Source organism: Columba livia, chromosome 10 (assembly GCF_036013475.1).
Source record: "Columba livia isolate bColLiv1 breed racing homer chromosome 10, bColLiv1.pat.W.v2, whole genome shotgun sequence".
Classification (NCBI taxonomy): Eukaryota; Metazoa; Chordata; class Aves; order Columbiformes; family Columbidae; genus Columba; species Columba livia.
The window spans coordinates 20,014,644-20,035,405 of record NC_088611.1 but is presented as its reverse complement, the minus strand read 5'-3'; the positions used below and the strand labels follow the sequence as shown (position 1 = coordinate 20,035,405).

Sequence of the window (20,762 nt, the reverse complement as noted above, 5' to 3'; positions counted from 1 at the left end):
TCTGCCCTGAACGTGGCTCTGCCGGAGCTTTGGGTCCCCTGGGTGTCCCCGTGTCCCCTGTCCTGATGAGCAGCGTTGTGTCCACCCTTGCCCATACCCTGCAGCCCTGACTGGGGTTATTAGACCTTCCCCAAATAATCAAGCTGCTCATTACAGACTCAATTTTTGCCTGAAAAATAACGTACTGCCGCATTCTTGCCTGAGCGGCTCTGGATAACGGGGCAGCAAAATCTCCTGAGCTGGCTGCTCGGAGGTTGCACCGGTCGCTGAGCCTGTGCCAGCTGGGAGAATTCCTTGGGAAAGCAAACAAACTGCTACAACAATTCCGGCGTGATCCTGCGTGACCTTGCGTTTGCTGCGGCAGGGAACAGCTTCCAAAAGCAGCAGAAAGGATATGCCCAAAGTCGCTTTTATGTGTGACATGGAGTATTCAGGGTCTGACCCCCGGGTCCCTGGAGGTAAAAGGCGGCTGCGTTAACCCCACCGCTTCATCTCTTGCCAAGTCTGAAAATCCAGGTTCTTAAAAAGAGGAGCTGTTACTTGTGTGACCTTCATGCGTGAAACAGTTTCTCTTCTAAAATGGTTTTTTCCCCTTTATCAGTTATTCATTGAAGAGTCTCTTTGCATCTGTAGAATTTTGAAGGGTAGCTATTATTTTACCATTTTAATTTTCCCAGCTGTTCAAATAATTGTTTTAACCTCTCAGTGCCTGGAAATGCTTTTCACATCCTCGTTGCTCTGCATTGTATTTCTTCGGTTTCACGTTTTAAACTACCAACAAATCTTTTTTTCCCCATTCCAGATGGTTATTCTGTGACTTTCTTCTCTGTGCCTCTAAGGCTACATTGGTCTGGACAACATGCGGCTCGCAGGGAACTTGTGAACTTTGTGATACAGGGCTCTTACATCCTGGTTTTTGTGGCTTTTTGGTGTTGTTTTTCTCCTTTTCCCCCCTCACCAGCCCCCAAGGAGCGCTCAGCACTTGCAGATCCCGTTAAGCCCAGAACAAGCCGTGGTTATTCTGCAAGCTCTTGCCACCGGCCTCTCTGGAGTTGTATTTCACTATAGACAGCGAAGGGGCTCTGACAGAGACAATGAAGCCAGCACAGAATACACGCTCTTCACACAGGTATTAAAGTCAAAGCATTAAATATGACAGCGTTTTCTCTACCCCCAAGACAAGGCTGTGACAGCAGAGGACAAGGCAAATCCCCACTGCTCAGGTAGGGACGTTGCTGATTGAGCTGTGGGGGTCACTGAGTACCAGTGGGGGTTCCCAGCACAGGGCGATGCACCTTTGGTGTCCCATCTGGGGCAAAACACCTCCAGAGCAGCAGCGTCTCATTTCATAGCATCCATTTTTATATATATATATATGTATATATTTCTTTTTTCAATGTGCAAAACCTTTCTTTAGTACGTCTTTAATGGTCTTGCCCTAGGGACAGAGGTGGAATTTGAAAACAAGCAATTATATTGTGATATTTTGGACGAACTGCTGTAGTTTCTCTTGCGCGCTCTTCTCACGTGTTCCAAAAGTTGCAAAAGGTGATTTATAATTCATCAAACTTAAGCGTAAAACATCTGACTGCGAAACCTATCAATCTGATTTCATCTCTTTCTAGCCCTTTAATTAGGGAAGCCCTGCTGAAAAATGTACCCATCAGCTACTGAGAAATGGTGCTTTCCTGGACCCTTGGTATAAATCTTGAGTTATCCAGGTGCCAAAATGCTGTCAGAACTGACAGATCTTAGAAAATACACCCACAGGCAGAACATTATCCATTATACTAGCATCGAGCAGTGGGCAGTAAGGGAAAAAAATCAGCAGAGAATGTGTCTTTATCAACTTTAATTGGCTTTTCCCGTTGATAAAAATCAGTGTACCCAGCAAGGAAGAGAACCTATCTAGCGGTTTGATCTTTCCATCCCGGAGCTGAAGGGTTCGGTCCATGACGGGTGACGGGGACTTGTCTGAGCTCCGAGCGGCATGGCGGACTCTGCAACCCCCGGAGAAAGCTGCCAGGTTAAACAAGTGTGAAGAATGAATTACTCTGGATAAGCTGGATTTCATCTGTGCTCTAGTTGCTCGAAATTTTCTTCGGAGAGAATGAAAACTTAGTTAAACTTCTATTCAGGTCCTGGTTCGTTGAGTGCTCGTGGATTGCGACTGGCTGGGCTGTGAAGTCGAGGATGTGAAAAGGGGCCAATGGATGTGAAAAGGGGATGACGGGCAAAGGAGGCAGCAGCTTTGCAAGAGCTGAAGGAACTGGTACCTGTCGAGGTTTGGGGAGGAGCACAAGCTGCTTTGGGGTCATTTGGTGCTGTAGGTTTATGCGTAGCTTTACATTAAAGACAAAGGAGGCAGCAGCTGTGTGGATTTCTCCTGTTCTGCAGCATCCTGCATTGGCTGAACTACGTAAAATGTTTTGTTTTCTCCCTGGTGCTGCCTACATCTATTGCCATTAGATATATGACAGTTTTATTAGAGTAAATAATATAGAAAAGATGATTGCAAATCTATTACTGTACTATTTTTCTCCTAGTTGATTAACAGCACTTTATCTATGATCAATTTGGCAATGTGTAGTGCTTCTCTTGCTGAATTCCACAGGGTTTCTGAGCACGACTCTGGTTTAAATTTGTATTCTGCTAAGTCAAACTCCTCTACCTTATTGCCATAAAAAAACCTAGAAAACAGAAGTACGTCCACTCTGAAAAGACAGTTTAAATGGACTTTATTGCCAAAGTTTCCTCTCCATAGTCCGTGATGGTCTTAATGCCATGGGCGCAGATCCCGGTGATCTGCCCAGCACAGCCCTTCCTTGTTGGGGTGAACTGAAGAGCCGTAAGAATATGATGGACCTTATGGAGAAAAAAGAGTGTTGATTGTGTGGGTTTCTCTTTCTTTCTTCTAGCCATATGATAAGGATTAACTTAGAAACTTGTTGTGTTCAGGCAAGTGGGAGGGAGGGATAACAAAGTCCATTCTGTTCCGCTGGTTCAATCTGCCCATTTACAAGCCCAACCTATCAAGGATGTTGTCACTTTTTCTTTGCAGCAAGAGGAAGACCGAGGCTTTAAACAGCTTCTGGAAAATATATACAAATCCATGTGAATAGCCTAAACCGTCATCATTCCCGCGGTTTCCGTGGACGCCGGCCGTACCGCGGTTTGGGCAGTTGTGTTGTATTGATCCAAATGCCACAGTGGTTTTACCGGGATACAAGATTTTTGACCGCTGGCCCTAAACCCCGCTGTGGTGTTGCTGTCCGTGTTAAACAGCCTTTTGTGCCTGTGCAAAAGACGGGATTCCTGCCTGTGCAGCCCAAAGAGATAGTGACACCTTATTATGCATGATAAAATAATAATTCCAGATGAAGTAAAACTATAGAAAGAGATTGGGATTTGGACGTCTGATTTTGAGATGGCAAAATGCTTCTTTGGTGGCCTAAAGGTGTTGCTGTCCTTGATGCTTAGTGCACAGTGTAAATGCGGACAGACAGTGGCTGGCTCTGTGTCAATCATTCCCTAAATGCCTGGTGGTACCTGAGTGACCAGCTCCTCAGCCGCCTCCTGCTTGAAAGCAAAGCTGCGTGATTCTTCTATTTTTCTAAACCATTTGCTCTCCTTAATTGAGGACTGTGAGCCATTGTGTGCGTAGTGCCGCAGGATCCTTGTTGTGTAAGGGCCTTGATAAATATGTATTTTATTGTCGAGTGTCTGTGCCCACTCTGCAGGTAGCGGTGGCGAAGCGAGCTGCATACAGTTGAGAGTTGTCACATCTCCGGGGTCAATAACAACAAGACGGCACAGGGGACGGTGGGAAAAGGAGCCAGGATAGCTGCCTTCAGCATCACCTGCTAATAAAACAGCTATTTATAGATCAGCTTTGTCAACTAGATTGTTAAATTAATATTTACATACCGGCTTCATTGTCTTTCACTGAAAATCTCATTTGCGTTAGTGCTCGGACAGAAGTGCAGCTTCCGGTGCTCCGGGGACACGAGTGTGTGTGACCGGAGCCCGTGTTCCTGACAGATTCCTGCCTTGCAAATCCTCTCCCTCCTATAGTAGCGTTTTCCCATCTTTTTGTGCCTCTCGTTTCTTGCAGGAAAGCTCACCTTTGTTCCCAAACGTCCGCAACTCATCATGAGGCTGATCTCGCTAGAGAAGGGATGAGCGGCATTTCTGCATAGCAATTCCTAGTTAATCTCTGCCTCTCCGAGAGGCTTGAATTGTTGATGGCTTGTGGGTAATTTAATAACTAGCAGACAAATAGGATGTGTAGATTGTAGTAACTTAGCCCAGATGCGAAATCCCCCATCCTTATTAGCATCTGTTTGACTGAGTTTTGTTATAAAGATTTGCTTTTTCTATGTTCTAGCGCCGGCAAAGCAGCAGCGGGAGGAGTGGCTGCTCGGCGAAGCTGTGTTGATCGCAGCAGGCTCCACACCTGGCTAAGCAGTTTCAATCCCCTCTGCGTGCGTGCGTCTGTGTGCCTTTCAAAAGGGAAGAGTAATCTACTTGCCAGACGTGTGCGTCTCTCTCGTAGTCCTTGGGCGACCTTGAGCAGTCATTTAACTTGTGTTTATTTGCCCATCTCTACCTGGGCAGATATTACTTCTGCGGTTTGGAGTGTTGAGGCTGGATGGATGTCTCGGAAGTGCGGATGAAAAGTGTTACTGAAATGGAAGGCGTTCGTACCGTCTCTTCAGACAGCTGATGGGAGTTCAGATTCACCTGCCTGTCTTGCCGTTTCTTGCTTCAAAGCCGCTTGGCCGCTGGGGTTGTGCGGGGAGGCTGCGATGCAGACAGGTGTCACAGTGCGCGCGGGGCTGTCGATAAGATCCTGTTATGCTGGTATTGTGCTATTCTTTATCTGTCTTTGGCCTGCAAAGGGTCTAACAGCATCTGTTTCTCTGACACCTCTGCGGGCTCTCCGGGCATCTCATTACTCTTTTCGGGAAGAGAACATTGCAATCCGGTTACTCAGTCCATGGAGAGCGAGAGCGCGTCTGCCCACACTGCCGTGAGGTCGGAGTTCAGGAAGCGGGTTGCGGTTTATCTCTCCAGGTGCATGAGGCACATAATATCACAATGATATGTGTGTGCTGAAGCCATTCACCTTTTATTTATTCTTCTTAAGACAGCAAAGCCTCAATTTCCTCCCCTTCAAGATCTCTCTTCCCCGGTTCACAGGAGAGGCAGCGGGACGGGGCGGCTGCGGACGCGGCTCTGGGAAACCTGGAACTCGGTCCCTTGGCTCTCCAAGGCCTCATTTCACCACTGCCTCTTCCATTTTAACTTTAATCCTTGCCGAAGGCAGCACCTGATTCTTCCATTTTCAGGCCTACCAGGTTTTTCCGCCTTCTGCTGATATTTCAGGGGAGACGAGGATGTGCTTTTCTGCAAAATGTCAAGGTCTCCTCCTGGAGAGCTGACAGCATAGGTGTTTTATATGTACACGGGCTATCGGGATGAGACATCCTTACTCAGAAACATTGGCTGAGACAGACAGACATTCCTCCTGCCGCGAAGAGACAGGCAGGCTCTCGTTGTTGCCAAGCCTTCAAGTATTTGGCATGTTTTCTATTGCCCTAGTTTTGTGGAGTTGTTCCTGAAGTTTTACAAGTACACGAGAATCTTTGTTCTCTTTTTTTATTCAAGAAAAAGGAAGGAATAAACAAAACTAAATACTTTAGCCCTCCCGCCTAGACAGCAGCGGTATGAGAGTGTGATTCAGGTGCTTAAAACCAGAAGGCAAATTAAATAACCCCAGTGCATTTCTAAACAGTTCTACAAGTTAACCTTGTGGTTTTGGAGGAGTTTCTGGCTTCTCTCATGGGTTTTGGATATGTGAAGAGTGTGCAGTGCGGCTCATTTTCCTGAACAAGGGAATATTTGCAGCTCTGTAAGAGTTCACACATCTGCAGTGCCCCCTGCAAACAACAACGAACCGACCAAAACAAACAGTATCCCCAAATTAGAAAAGCCCCGCGTCTTTCAAATCTCACGTGCATTCTAATTCGTACTTTTTCGGTTGTTCCACTTTTCCAGCCTGCCTTGCAAACACCAGGATCTCAGGCTCTTTAGTTTTAAGCGAAAGCCAAGATTTCATGTAAGAACATGACTCTGGGAAGCGGAGCTTTGACATTTTCATAGCTACGCTGTATATCATCAGACTTCAACGAGAGCCAGCAACACCGTTCGCGCAGAAGATGAACGTGATTATTCACGGAGGGGGCACCGTTCAGCTTTGTTACCCCCCCGTTGATCTATAGAGGAGACTGGCTGGCTCTGCAAGCTCGTATTTCTGTCCCTACATAGGTTTGTGGGGATGCACCGGGCTTGCATGTGTTCATAGGTTCCATAGGCAGCGGCGGAGGCACGTGCTCCCGAAATCAGCGCTGAAGTGGTAGGCACACGCTCCTCTGCGTTGCCCGAGCGGAGGGACACACGCGGTCAGACTCCCACAACAGAACGGTTTCCAATAAAGCTGAAACACAGGAGTATTGTTCGTCCAAATGCACAGAGCCATTGTGTGGGCCCTGAAAGCCTCGGCGCTTTATTCTCGACGGGCTGAATGGCAGCCGCGGGTAATAATAACACAAGATTAAAAAAGCCAACATTATAGGGGCATTTACAACCCGCTGAGAGAGTGAAATCTCAGCAAGGCTGAGCTGTGTCTCCAGTGATCCTACGTTTTTACTGCTTGATAAGGAAATGATGGGCAGCTCGGGAGAAATGGCCACCGCGGAGCAGATGAAAGGGGAGCAGGTTGTCTGTTCGAGCGCTGCAGTAAGTAGAGTGGGACAAATGGAAAAGCAAATGGAGTGACCGGCCCGTCCCCCCATGCGGGCTTGGCTGGGGGGTGTGTATGTGCATTTGCACACCTGAGGTTCCTTCCCAGGCTGCTTGAAAAGCTCCGTCTGGCTGGTGTTTGGCTCAGAGGCCTTTGGGCAGCATCATCCAGGGCCAGTGCTTTGGTGGCCACCGGTAGATCCACTCAGGATCTGGCTGGGGGGTGATGGTGGGTAAGAGGTGGTAGGATTAACCTTCTGCCTGCAGGAACAGCCAGGCTTTCCATGAACTTCAGTCTTGGGGAGACAATAAATACTGAGCTTTCTAAATGCAAGTCTCAGTTTTAAGTCACAGTAATGGCAACTACCAAACACATTTAAGTTCAACTGACTGATATAATCTCACATGTGGAATTTTGTTATTTTCAAAACAAAGAAACCCCACCCACAATAAAAAATATTAAGGGAGAGTTGCTTGTCTTGAAAGTCAAGTCTTCAATTCAGTGCTGGTTCTAACAATTCTTTAGCATAAATGTCTTGTAAAGTTCTTTGTGTATATGTAACTATCTAAATAGCTTTAAAAGACCCAGCTTTCTTCTGGACACACATGGAAGTTGCATTCGTTAAGCAGAGCACCAGCCCGTAGCAACATCCTCTCAGGATACGCCTGGGCTGCAGATTAAGGATGAGATATCAAAGCCAGCCCTAACCTCTCTGGGTTGGGTAGAACCGACAGGCCGAGCCGGGTGGTGCTGAGCGCCGGAATACGTCCCCGCCTGCTCAGACAGGTCGTGCAGCTCTCTGTTATTCAGCAGGTTTCCGAGGCGGCGTCTTACAGGCGTGACCTTGGTCTTCGGTGTGAGCGATGCAACGGGTGGAATGGTGGGAGGCATTTTGAAGTCATAAAACATGTTTTAATAAGAATGTATACTACCTGGCTGGGGCAGGTGTGGTTAATGACTGTGCTTTTCTTCTCTAAAAACATTCTCATCTGTTCAAGTGTTTTGCTTTGTTTGTGCTGGGTAGTATGGCATGGAAATCACTGGACCCTGGGTGCTGTTTCCAGTGTGGGACTTTGTGGGGATTCAGAAATCCGGGCTGTTTCACAGGTTCATTTATTTGGATTAATGAATCCGTCCCTGCCTCTGTTTCCCCAAGAGTAATGTGAAGTTACTTACGTCACGGGGATTTATGAGCTTCTTTCTATATTGGCCATTTTGTGGAGAGTGAAATTGCTCGGAGGGCTCTGCAGAAGGACGAAGTGTTTGAGTTTGTTCTGTTCTAATCCCGGCTGCAGAAAATTGGCAAGTTCCTGCTTAAAGTCTCTTTAAACACAAAATATAAATATCCTTTGATTGCTTTTTCTTGTCCTTTCTTTCTCCCTTTATCTCTCTCTCTTTTCCCATCCTCTGTGCTTTGTTTTCTATTACAATTTTACCTATCTTCAACTGCAAACTGCTCAGGTTGGGACCCGCGAGCTCCCGTGCGCTGGCACAGACCCGTGGCAGAAGGCTGTGGGCTTGTTTTCTTGCCACAGGTTGCAAGGATGAAATGAAATGTCTCTTAGTGGTGAGGTCTTTGTGGGAAGAGGGTGTAAAGACGTGTTGAGTGACACTAGGAAAGAATAGTCTAGGAGGGGGGAGGAGAGACGTAGCTAAAACCAAATACAACGTTTGCTTTTTGCCAGAACCTTTGCAGCAGAAGCGTGGACGTATTCCCAGTCGACAGCTCCCTCATCTCTCTTTCCCCGTCCCTTTTCTCTCTCCCGCTCTAGGGCTGCTGCTTTAGGATGAGTTGGTTCCAAACAGACAATACTTTCCTAGCAGATAAACAGACACCTAAGCAGCTGCGCTGGTATCTGTCATGAACAGACACGCTGCGCACTGAGGGCAATTACAAGGTGGGACCAGCATCATTTGTCATATTTTCTTTTAGAAAAAAAAAAGCTCCCCCTCCACTTGAGCAGCGTCCACAAGACAAGTGAAGAGCGCACTTATAAACCATCGCTTTCTTTTCCAGTCTCTTAATATGTTTTCAAATGCTCCCATTCAACATTCCACCTTTAGGTCCTCTTGGTAAAGGATGTGTTTCAGACAGATGGAAGCAGGTCTCCGTCCTGACACAGATGCAGGACTATAAATCTGCAGTGGAGGAGATGGGAGATAATTATTTAGGAGGATTTTGTGGCTTATTCCGGCATCTGGTATTCCACCAGTATGCCCTCTGAAGAGAGAAAGGGACAGGAAGGAGCTGGAGAAATGCTGAGCTTGGTAAAGGTTTTTAATCTTGAAAGAAGGATTTGGAATTTACACAGGAGGAGACATTGATTGAGAAATAAAGACGCATCTCCGGGTGTTCACCGTTCTCCCTTTGTTTGCGCAGATCCATGCAGGGCATCTTATCTGCCGTTCTCTTAATTGCATGGGTTGTGTCGGTGCCGGTGGGCAGCTCCTCGGAACAAATCCGTCCTGCTGAGACACCGACTGCGCCGGCTCCTGCGTCCAGGGCTGGGCACACAGCATCGTGCCTGGGCGTACCTGTGCTTGGGAAATGCGTAACTGAACATCTCCGTGGCCTTTCTGTTCCAGTTCGGGTGTCGTGCCCCCAGGAACACCCAGCGTTGTGCTGCCCGGACCGTGGATTCCTGACCCAGCTTTCCTCACTGCTGGATGGTGCGCGAGGGGAGCGGCAGATTGAAATGTTTAGGGTTTCTCGGGTGACTTCGGAAACCTCTAAGAGGTGTGGTTGAGTCATTTGAATGTCTCCGTTCAGGTCATTAACATTTCAAAAGCGCCTGTTATTTCTCTGTCTGGTTGCCTGAGCTTGGCAGAGGGTTGTTTAATTGGGGCTCGGTGTGAGCCAACCAACCAGGCTTCGCTGCCTTGTGATACAATCAGATCGTGCAGCTCCTGGGACCAGATATTTCAAGATACTTCAAGATTGGCCAGAGTTAGACGCGTAATTAATTCTTTCAAATCTGATACTTAAATACCATAAACGCTCAGTCAGCAATAAGCTGCTGGTGCAGAACAGTTGCAGTGCTGAGTCAAAGGGGCTGATTCTGCTCAAAGATATTTCAATTTTTGGTTTTGTAGCTGGGCAGTGGAGGTAGTAAACCATTTGGTTGGGGTTTTTTTAATCTACCTATAGTTTCTTTACTATCTAGTCTTTCAGAGATGTTTCACAAAAATAGGTAGAATTCCATCCCACACCTATCTGCAAACAGACAGAATTCCCAGTCTTCTCTTGGCTCTATCATTTTTGATATCATTGCTGATTTTTGCCTCTTTTGCCAGAAAAAAAGGAGAGCGACATCTACTCCCATACGGGTGAGATGAATACGGCTATCACACAAATAAAATTACTGGCTGCCGAAGAGCAACAGTTTAATGAAAATGTGAACTGTTAAACAAATAAAGTCAGTCAAGCTCATAATACTTCTGCGTGGAATTTCGCTGTATCACTGAGCAGAAATACAATTAGGCATAGAAAAAGGATATCTGGAGAAGTTGTCTCTGCCTGCCTCTGTGCTTGGGATATGAAGCTGGACTAGATAGGAGTGAGCTGTACTTTAAATGTGGATGTGCTACCCCAACCTGGAGAGGAGATGTCTTTATGCAGTGCAGGAACCTGCTAAAGCAGGGCAGGACAGGACAGAGCACCAGATTTCCTCTGAAGCCTAAATTCAAAGGTGAGATCCCTTGAGAACTGTGTGTGGGTTTTTTATTATTTGTTTTTTCCTGCGTTTCTTTAGCATCTTCCGCTGGTGAATAATCATCGTAGCTCTGTGTGGCTGGTAAGTAGCATTACTCTTCTGTACAGAAAGAGAAACCGAGATGAGGATTTATTTACAGCTGCTGGGTGAAGTTGGGAGGAGTCTGACCACAGCGCCTAAGACTCCTGTTTGTGCCTTCCAGGCCGGGCTTACCTCCCTGTAGGCTTGGGAAAAGGGCTGGGTTTAGTAACACTCTCAAGTGATGGGTGAAATCCCCAGGGTGAGTATTTAACAACCACTCTTGAGGTCCCATCTCCACCGCCCGGTGCCGTAGTTGAGTGTTGGGAAAGTGTTCTCAGCAGCTCTTTGCGCCTTCCCCAAGGACTGGACTTTCCTGTGCTTCCATCTCCATGGAAATTCCCAGAGTTAACGACACGCTCGTTAGAACCGGTGCAGGTTAATGGTCTGTTCCGGGATGTGGATCTGGAAAGGCAAAACGCCGAATGTAAAGTTGGGATCGGCTTGCGAAGGAGCTGCCGGCTCTGTCTCCAAACCAAGTGCCATCCTGTCTGCCTGGCATCCCTTGTTTGTCGTGTTCAACCGGGGGTGGGGTGGGGTGATCACCAGGGGTTCAGAGGACAACTGGGGTTGCTCTTTCTATCTCCCATCTCCTCCTCCACCCCCGCTCTGACGGCATTTCTTCAGCAGAGCGCTGGCTCAGTCTCAGACTGGAGTCACTGGTGTATTGAAGGGGTATTTGTGTCTGGGTCACATGGAGCTTTAATGTTCTGTGGAATTGGAAACGTTGTAGGAGTTTATATTCTAAGTGTCTTTATTTTTCTGGGTGACCTTGTGAAATTTCCTTGCGCCAGATCTGTATCTTGCCGTCCTGCCGCCTTTATCTAATTTGTTTTCTTGTGTATGTTGCTGACATTCAGTGAAGTGTAATTTGTTTGAGAAGTGGCACTTATAACAAGGATCCTGCTAGTAATCCCTGCATTGAATCCCTACATACACAATGTTCCAGGAATAATTAAAGTCACAAACTTCGATCTTGAGGGATGCACAGGGGAAACCTATCCTGAAATAAGGCTTGGCATAGCTGACTTCTCTACTTCTAGTGCTTTTTAGCAGTAGGGTTTGTTATTTTTGTTCCAGGACTGAAGCAGATTTAAGTGGAAGTCTGACATCCTGAATTTACAGGTCCTAACAACAGCGTTCATCAGTCTGTTCTTACTGTATCCTTTCTCTACCCCTTCTCTCTATTAATTTTCCTCAATAGTCTGCAGGGATCATTTGCCAGCCTGATTCAAATTCCTGCACTTTCCTGGCGTCTTGTTTTATAACATCTTGCATCATGTACTTTCCATTTCTGTAATCCATTTAATCCGAAATACTGGAATGGCTTTGCAGGTAGTTATTGCATTTCTTTCTTCCTTGTGTTAGGAGGTAACAGGTCATTTATACAACTTAATTCAAAATCTCTTGGCTTCTGGGTTTATTTTTCCCTTTTACTTTCCCACTGATTATCCTGGGGGCTGGTAGCAAGAGCAGGAATGAGAGTAGGAAGAAGTTGCCCTTATTTGTTTATTATATACTGTTTCATTACGTTGTGCTCAGAGCACAGCTTGGCAGTTTAGCAGTTAAACCCCAGCAATACCACGACTGTTGCCTGTCCTTAATTTTTGGAAGCGTTGAGCTTAGAGTTTGAAATAATGAAATACTGTTGCATCAGTAAGTGGTTTGCCATTCCTTTTGGCTCTGGAAATAGATATTCACAGTTGGGTGAAGTTCATTTTAATCCTCACAAAACCAGAGCTGGATTTGTACAAGTTGTCGTTGTTCTGCTTTAGAAACACTCTGTGCCTTCTGGATCCCTTTATCCCTCCCAGGGGCTAATCCACGAGCTTGAGAAACGCTTGGGGTGGCTCCAGTTGCGGGATGAAGAGGCATCCAGCGTTATCTCCTTTTCCTCCTGTGTTGCCTTCTCTCGCTCGTTCCAGAAAGGCGCCGTAGTGTTTGTAGTGTCGACTTTCTGATGTGTATAGATAGCGGGATGTAATTATCTTCCGCTGAGGTAGAGTCATTATGCTGGCTGTAAAGAGAGGGGGTCACAGTCCTAATGGGAAATGATTTTAAAGCAATCTTGACCGAGCCTAGTGGAGCCATTTCAGACCACTTAAAACTCAGCCAGTCCTTCACGGCACTCGTGATGTGTCCACTTTGCGCGGTGAGAAGCAACAGGACCAACGCTTGTCGAGGGATAACGAAAATCTACGATAAACTGCAGCATCGGCCTCGGGCAAGCGGTGTGTGCTGCCACAGGGGAAAAGGTGCCGACAGAGCCCGGTCTCAATTGTTATTGTTTTTGATGCTGATTTGGAACAACACAAAGCACTCGCAGAAGCCATGAGCCCATAAAATCTGCTGCCTTGGGCTTTCTGTGCTGCAAAAGCTGCCCCGCTGGCTCCAGGACTGACTCCGGGAGCATCGCTCCCGTTCCCCAAGCAGGTGGCCGGGCAGAGCAGCACAGTCCTCAAATCAGAGCCAAATCACGGGCGGATCCACTTGTGGCTCACCTGGGAAGTTCAGGCTTCAAATATGCTCTGACTTACAAGGCAAATTGGGTCAGAGGTTGTTTAACAGCAAATATTATTTTGCGTTACAAGATGTTGGAGACAGACAGACCTCAGCGTCCGTGGGCGCGTGGTTGAGCTGTGGTCAGGAGCAAGGTGAGGAGAAGGACTTTGTTGGAGCTGATGGGAGGTGGCAGGCGGCGCTTGCAGCTCATGTTGAGCAGCACTGGCAGGTCTGTTGGGACCAGTCTGGGACTAAGAAGCAGACACCACTTTACATAAGAGATTTTTCTGTATTTCAGTCCTTTACAGAAGCAGAATAGGCAGGGCTGTGCAGGTTAGCAAAGCCCTAAGCTGGTACCCAGGAGAGCAAGAATAACTAGTAGTGAAATGCTCCGTGTCTGATTTTCGTCCTTTGAGCTCCTCTGTAATGTTATTGGAAAACAAAAATTGTTTAAATAATGGAACAGGCCCAATGAAATTGTGCAGTGATGCAGAAGGGGCGAGGAAGGGTTATTTCCTTTCTTCCCACCGCTTTTCTCCTCCTGCCTCCCAAACGTGGGTGGAATCCGCGTGTCAGGCACCAGCAACATCAGCCTGGCCCGGTGGCTTTTCTTAATGGTGAGAACGAGATTAAATGCAATTAACATTGATTGAACAAAAAAACCGCCCTCGCTTTGTACGCCAATTAATTAACAGCCATCCTTTCAGCAGCGGCCCTTTGTGGAGTGCTGTTTGTTCCTCCTGGCCCCGGTATTTTCTAGCACACATCCAAAGTCAGAAGCACCGAGCGCGTTCCCTACTGCGATGTCTGGGGCTACCGGCTCAGCGGGGAGATGCAGCCCCCCAGCTGGGATGAGTTTTTTGTGTAGTCTGGTGAGTGCAGAGCTGCTCAGTCAGTGGCAAAAACATTTTCCTGTTAAGCAAGGCGGATGACGGGAGCTCTCTGCGAGTTAGAGTGATGATCAGAACAATTGTCTGGAGGAAATCAGTATTATAATGCATGAACAAACAGGTGAGTCTCAGAACAGCTAGAAATTAGTTGCGCTGGTAAATAGCTTCCTCGCGGGGGGATGCGGAGCGATGGGAGGTGTCAAAGCAGAGCAAAGCAAACAGCGTGTTGGCTCTTTTTGAGTCAAAAGAGGGTGAGGAGGGGGGAGAGGAAGCCAGAAAAACTGTTTCTGTTCCGTGCTCTCTGTTGGTGGGGTGTGTAGAGCAGGGGACTTCCACGTGAAAGCACTTTCTGGGGTGTTCTGACAATGTGTCTGGTGAGTTTTTTGAAAGGCGTCTTTTCTGCTGTCAAGCCAGCTTTGGAGACGCCATCTGGGGAAGTAGCCAAGAAGTCATCGGGTGAACTTCTCTGCTTTGCAAAGCTATTAACGCCGGTACAGAGAAGAGAGAAAACAAAACTCTCTTCATAGCTTTTTGAATTAATGTTTTTTCGTTGCTGCCAGGCATACTCCTGCCCCTTCTTATTCCAAACCCAAGGACAGCAACTGTTGGACTCCTGAAGGATGAGAGAGACAGAGGCTTTTCTGTGCAATAACTATATGGCACAGAAGTGCTGTGAGCCATTAGTCAGCACAGCTGCTCCACAAAATAGCCAATACCCAGAATGTAACAGAACAAATTGCACATAACCAAAAAATACCTACAGCATACATCAAACCACAGTGACTCCAATGTCCCTTGCAGCACTTTGGGGTGCTAATAGCCCTGCAACAAATGCCTTATCCAGTGGAAAGGCCTTGAACACCCGTCTTAGGACAGGTCAGGATTTTTGTATTTCGTTAGTGTCTCTTCCCAGACTGAGAGGAAAAAGTTGTGCGGTCGTGTTACTGCAGTCTGGTGTGCGCCAACAGGTGTTCTGGGTTGGAAAGAGCTGCCGGCACACGGCAGGGAACTAGGAACTATGGAGATTAATTTCTACTTTGTCACTGACACTCCAAATGTGCCGAGTCATTTATCATGGGGATCTGCTTTCTGATTTCTTCATAGCTACACAGCGCCCAGATGTGCGAGCGCCGTGGCGCGACTGCTGAAAGGAGTATTGGAACAAAGGTAAGGCACTCGCTGGAGGAAAACTTACAGGGTTTACCCCCTGAGACTAAAGGCTGGTTAAATAAATAAGTCTGAGCGCAGCTGAGGCTTGGCAAACAGCGTCTCTGGCAAACGCTGTGGGAGGAAGTTCTTTGGGATCTGGGCTTTGAAGGAGGGAGGTTCCTGCCCTGGCCGGGAGCCGTGGTGCAGAGCTGGCCGGCCACGGCGGGAGGCGGAGAGGATGCTGCGGGCTCGCCAGGCGGCCCCGAGCTCCTGCACCGGGATGTAGATGGATGGAGGAGGAAAGGGAGGAAGAGGAGGGAGCGACACGTTAGAAAATCTTGCAGAGACTTGCTTGCCCTGATGCTGGAACTGAGGCCTCGGTGTTGGGTGTTGACTGGACTCCCTTCTCAGCCCGGGTGAGATGTGTGGAGTGGATCTACTTGCAGAGCTCAACCCGTTCTCCTCACTCAACTGCAACCAGAACTGGAAAGCTGCTGGCTTCCCCGGGTGTGCTGCACAGTGACGGGCTGTGTTGGCTGAGCAGCCGGCCAAATTTGACCACTGTTGGTTCCTGAGTGGGGTCTCACCGTGGTGGAAGAGCACGGGTTAGTGGGTCCCGCTTGCCAGGAGCGGCGTGGAGGGGAGCCCTGCATACCCTGCATTGGGCTTTGCTGTCAGGACTGAACAGATTGCCATTGCTGTTTGTGCTGCAGCCACAGCTGTGAGGAATCACCTTTGTGTGGACACTATTCATATGCAGAAGCGCCGGGCTGGAGCACGTAGAGACTGGAACATGTTGCCTACCTGCCATGCATTGGCAGTGGCATTAAAAGTCTTCCCTGCGTGAGGACACCATTCCTTCTCATCAGAGCAAGTGTGCGGTGCACGCTCTGAGGATGCTTGTTTAGCGAGTGATTCTTCTGCTACGGCTGCAGCAGAGACCAGCTAACACCAACCATGGGGCAGTTATTTTGTGATGAGCCACCAAATTTCTTCAGGCTGAGCCTCAACTTGATTAATTGGGAGCATCTTGTCATGTGGGAGCAGCTTGTGATTGCGAGCTGCTTGGACTTGTTGCATATGCAACCTGCCTGGTGCACACACGATGGTAAGGTCAGGTAGGAGAGGTAAAGGCTTCTCCGTCCCTTTCCTGGCTCTTTCTGCTCCAGGTAAGTGTAGCAACCTGGTGGCATCTTGCAGGTAGGATTCCAGGCTGGAAGGAAATGAAGGGGTGTCAGATCTGCATCGGCATGCTTGTAATGCTAGGTGGAATTAAAACGCTGGTGTAAATGGCTGGCTTAGCAAAGAATGGGTTTAGTCTTAAAGATATGGCATGTTTCCATGCTATTACACAGCATGTGAGGCATGAAATCGATGCAACTGTGCTTTTAAGTAGCTAGCCACAGGTTTATAAACTGATGGCCTAGGAACAGTGAAAACGATTATATGCGTATTCTACACAGCGTAGACTTATCCGATGGGCTAACAGACCACAAAGCCTATGGATCCTGCGCTGTGCAGCGTGTGGTGCTGGTGATCCTGCGGGATCTGGCAGAGGAGACCTCTGTTCTCCGGCATCGTTAGCTGTTAATTGTGTCTGCACCACACGGCGGGTTCTGCAGAAGATGCAGAGCAGTATGGGTTCCCAGCCAGCCAGGGACTGGACTCTGGCTTCGCTTTTGTTGTAAATTGAACCTTTAGCAGTATGAGAGGGTTTGGGATGGTGGTGGTCTGTGCTGTGGGGTCTGGTTTGGCATCTGGGCAGGCAAGTCTGAAACAGCTGGGGAAGCCACCTCTGCGCAGGCTGTTGGGTACCGGGGGTGCTTCAGGTCCTGAGAAACATCAACCCCATAATCTTCATGGGCTCCCCGTATCCCTGAGGAGGAAAGGGAGACCTCGCTGTCTACAACTGCCTGAAAGGAGGTTGGAGCGTGGAGGGTGTTGGTCTCTTCTCCCAAGTAACGTGTGATAGGATGAGAGGAATCGGCCTCAAGTTGCGCCAGGGGAGGTTGAGGTTGGATCTGGGAACAATTTCTTCCCCAAAGGGCTGTGGGGCATTGGAACAGGCTGCCCAGGGCAGTGCTGGAGTCACCATCCCTGGAGGGCTGGACAGACGGACATGAGGTTCTCAGGGACATGGGGCAGTGCCAGGGATGGGGGCAACAGTTGGACTCAATGATCTTGAGGGGCTTTTCCAACCAAAATGATTCTGTGATTCTATGAATTAGTCGCTCCATCCAGCACAGGCTGGTTTTAGACGTGACTGTAGGAGGAGCAGCGTGGGCTGATCGATGTTATCATCACCTGCGTCCTTTGGTCACAGCAGCGTCCCTTGGTTCCTACAGGACATTGGTACCGAGTGTCCAGTGCTCACTCTGCACAAGGTTTTGAGAAAGTTTTGTCACCCAAGATGAGGTGGAACCTGATGTTTTTGGCGTGAGGAAGGTTTGTGAGCCTGCAGCTCCGTGGGGGTAGGTTGGGCTGGAAAGAGCTGATTGAGGTTAAGCGCTGGCTGTTTGCGTTTTCTCCTGGAATGAGTAGGAAGATGTAGTTACGATTTTGAACATGAAATTGTGTAATTATGATATTCTTTAAAATTCCTTAAAAGAAAAGGTTTTACTATCTTCCGCACGGGTTAACCACAGATTGGCCACGTCAGTGGCTTTTTCACAAAATGTAACATTCCTCGACACTTCAATGAGGTGTTACAGTGTGAATACAGCAAATTACTTTATTGCAAAATTGATTGCGAGTTGTTGCTGCTTCGCTCGTGACAATTTGTGTGAGTGCTATTGGGGTTTTTAAAATGTACGGCTCTGTGCAAAGCCCTTAAGTCACTAATGATGAGAAAAATTACCTGGGAAATTAGAGTCAGTTGAGTAATATTGATGGTTGGTTTGTCAGATTTCTAGAAAAGCTTTGTCTAAATAATTTGGCAAACAATTTTCTCTTTATTCTTGAGCCCTTTGAAGCTTTTCCAGTTCATTGTTGTTGGAGATGGGGCTATCTTTGGAGGTGCATGGTCAATGTAGACTGAATCTGCTGACCTTGCGGGTGTTCAGCAGCGAATATCGGCCTCTTGTGCAGAATCACAGCCTCGCTTCTGACAGGTATTGCCGAGTGTGCTACCTTCATTTTTGGGTGATATTCTCCTTCCTGATTCACATCCAGGGAAGCACAGCTTCTCTCCTAGGAAAGAGTGGTCTAGAGAGTAGAACCAAGCTCAAATACAGCCCTGGTAAAAATGGGTGGTGAGGCCACATACAGCTTGCTCTTCAGTTGTCTTTCTGTACTTGGCTTCAGCAGAATCCTTTAAACACGGGTAAGTACTGTCTGCTCTGCAAAATGGAACTTCACCTGTCCAGAGCATGAGAAAAAAGTGGCGTGTCAATGGGCTCACCCTCTGCAATTCAGCACTTCCTTGATATAAAGACGCCGTTGCTGATCCACGAGAGCTGGTTTACCCAGGTTTTGAAGTCAGGTCCAACATCGATACCCTGGATCATCCGGGACAGAGGGGTTACAGCTGGTGCCAGGTGTGTTCTCATCCGCTGCTGATGGCATTGTTGGTTTGGCTTCTTTGACTTTATAGGAGCGATAAGATAAAAATAAGAAGAGGTCATGGTAGGCTGTGCAATCTTCATCCTAAAAAGGTCAAAAGCTGCATGTTCTTTCTACCCCTCAGAAGTCCACAGCTTATACGCAGATACCTGTAGGATACAGGAGGTTGCTGTGGGGACAAAGTAGGTGTGATTTTGCATTGAATTTTAGGAGGATAAATGCTGTCAAACACGTCAGGAGTTCTGCATTCTCCGAGTCCCTCTCCTTCTTCCTCTCCCCTCTCGTGCTCGCCCTTACCATCGATCCCGTTCCAGGATGAGCGAGCAGTGTGTGCGTGTCTGATCCCAGCGCTCCTGTGTCCTGCTGGGACTCAACGTGGAGCTGCATTTATCCCTGAGACCGTGGCCCTTCTCTCCTGCTGTAGGCTGTGGGATTTATAAACCCCCATCATTTGCGACAGACCATATATTCTTGTTCACAGAACCAGTCTTGCCTTTGATATCATGACCTGCTCTCTTGCTTCTGCAGTCTTCTGTCCCCTTGAGTGTCTTGTGTTTTACAGCAGGTGAAACGTGATGGTTTGTCTGTGGGATTCGCACCCTGCCAACATTATTCCATCATTTCTGAAGGAAACGGTGCCATGTCAAGAGCTGCATAATTAACTTGCTACGTTTTCCTTTGTCTCCTTTCTCCTCCAGGAGCTGTTAGTTAATTCTGGATAAACATCACCCACCAAAGAGCAGCGGACAGGGACCACAGATGCCCTTGGAAGCCCCAGCATCCTTCTGTAAGACCCTGACCAAACCCGGTGCCTTCTGCCCTTCGCGGTCCAAGACGACGACGTGACTTTTCTTCTAATTGCCTGCATGTATCGCTCTCTCTGGATGTTTCTGGAGTTGGGAGGGGGGTTCTGGGAGAGGGAGACGCTACCGTTTTCTTTTTTATTGTATTACAATGTAAAGATTCATATTGACCCCAGGTATTTCCAGCACAGCTGGTTCACCCTGTGCGAGTTTTGGGTTCACCAATCCACATCTGAGTTCCAAGAGCTGTTTTCTTTGTCTGTTTGCTCTGGAGAAAGGGGTCCAAAGTATTTGGAAGTAACCCTGATTAGCTTGTTAGGATTCATTGTTCCTAGCATGCTCCCATTGGTTACACCAGCAGGCGTGTTTCTTCCCTTCCAAGGTTCCCTCCTAAACAATAAAGTGTTTAATGGTCACCGTGTACTGTGAGATACTTTCAGTCCCACGAGTGTGTTCGTTGCTGTTTTCTGCCTCCTACCCATGCCAACAAAAACTCCCAACAAGTGTGGGGAATAGAAATATTTGAAGTCACAGTTTATAAATCACAGAACTTGTTCGTTTTGGTCCTGGGCTGAATGACTTTGGCTTATTTGAAAGCACTTGGAGGAGTGCGGAGTCCTGGCTGAAGGGAGCTGGTGTTGGTGAATCATACTGAAAAAGCCGTTGTCTGCCATAAACTATCATCATTTCCAGCCTTATGCTCAGTTCTGAGCCCTCTCCTTGCTCCGCCGAGGGACAGCGGGACCCGTGTTGTCTGACATTTCATCCTCATAGAGGTAAGTGCAGCAGATTTGCAAAAGACCTGTCAGCAAACCGGGGGAGCAGGTCTACCTTGGTAAATTGATTCACTGGCTAAAGCTTCTCTGGCAGCATTTGCTGTTGGTGTCCTCTCTGACTGGATCTGACAGTTTCTGAAGAATGTGAACATGGATTTTTGGAGGTCGTGTCAGAGTTTAATGCACTGTTTATGAAAATGGATGAGGGGGGCTGAGAATTGTTTGCTGTGTTATATTCTGCTTCGTCTCCTTTTCTTTTAGGCAGCAACTTAGTGCTTTACATCTTCATTAAAGCAACAAAATGCCTTTCCTTCTTGCAGAGTGCTGATGCCACAACCCTCTTCCTCCTCAGAAGCGGTATTTGCTCATCTTTGCAAAAATTCCACCGTTTTATCTCCATGCAGATCAAACTTGTTGTCCCCAGGGGAGGAAGGGCAAGTTTTCCAAGCCAACGCTGGGCACTCGGTGCCCTCAGATCTGTAGCG

The 20,762-nt window shown here is 47.8% G+C and overlaps 1 protein-coding gene across 14 annotated transcripts in view; it reads left to right on the top strand.

Annotated features, from left to right (window-relative positions):
* The window catches only part of CHCHD6 (coiled-coil-helix-coiled-coil-helix domain containing 6), a 113,936-nt gene extending 94,019 nt beyond the window's left edge, over positions 1-19,917 (top strand). For 8 of the 14 annotated variants that reach the window (XM_065075663.1, XM_065075662.1, XM_065075665.1 and 5 more), the window contains 2 exons: positions 15,093-15,155; positions 19,397-19,917. In XM_065075663.1, the coding sequence (XP_064931735.1) occupies positions 15,093-15,155; positions 19,397-19,420 (87 nt within the window). In that variant the 3' untranslated portion in view covers positions 19,421-19,917. The remainder of the gene's footprint in view (positions 1-15,092; positions 15,156-19,396) is intronic. The other 6 variants (XM_065075669.1, XM_065075659.1, XM_065075667.1 and 3 more) reach the window with 1 other exon arrangement.
* The last annotated feature ends 845 nt before the right edge of the window (positions 19,918-20,762 follow it).